The following is a 467-nucleotide window of genomic DNA, read 5'->3' as shown; positions in this document are numbered from 1 at the left end:
CAAACCGGGGCGGGTGCGTGGCTCCCCCCACCCTACCTGCTCGCTGACGGCAGACAACTTGCTCTCCAGCTCCCGTTTCTCTCTCAGCACCTTCTGCTTGTCTTCATACTCCTCCTCCAGCTGCACCTCCATCTGCTTCAGCTGGGGGACAGCCCAGGCAACCCAGTCAGGGCAGCAAGAAGGGGTTGAGACCCTCCTCTCATGTGTCCCCACACACTGGGGATGCCAGCTGACCTCAGCAGCCAGGCGTTTGCGCAACCCAAGGTGCAAAGCTCAGTGTGTGCTGGCCAGGGCAGCAGAGAGACCGGTTGGACCTGCCAGGCCAGCAGAGCCGGGCTGCGGCCGCGTGGGAGCTGAGTGCTGCGTGACAGTGCCCGGCTGGAAGCTCCCGGCACCCGTCCGGGGGACAGGGACACATCCTGGCCCGTCCTGGGCAGAGGGGCCACGGCCGAGCCCTACCTTCTTCT

At 65.5% G+C, this 467-nt stretch overlaps 1 protein-coding gene across 1 annotated transcript in view; it reads right to left on the bottom strand.

The window, feature by feature from the left end:
- Positions 1–141, bottom strand: part of LOC103776556 (unconventional myosin-XVIIIa-like) — a gene marked incomplete at its 5' end in the record, with an annotated part of 5,591 nt that extends 5,450 nt beyond the window's left edge. Inside the window, one exon of the mRNA XM_008944067.1 lies at positions 37–141. Within this exon, the coding sequence (XP_008942315.1) occupies positions 37–141 (105 nt within the window). The remainder of the gene's footprint in view (positions 1–36) is intronic.
- Between the last annotated feature and the right edge of the window lie 326 nt (positions 142–467).

The sequence above is a fragment of the Merops nubicus genome, unplaced genomic scaffold, assembly GCF_000691845.1.
Source record: "Merops nubicus isolate BGI_N331 unplaced genomic scaffold, ASM69184v1 scaffold37737, whole genome shotgun sequence".
In the NCBI taxonomy this organism is placed as follows: domain Eukaryota; kingdom Metazoa; phylum Chordata; class Aves; order Coraciiformes; family Meropidae; genus Merops; species Merops nubicus.
The sequence above is the reverse complement of the archived record's forward strand: the minus strand, read 5'-3'. Positions and strand labels throughout refer to the sequence as shown.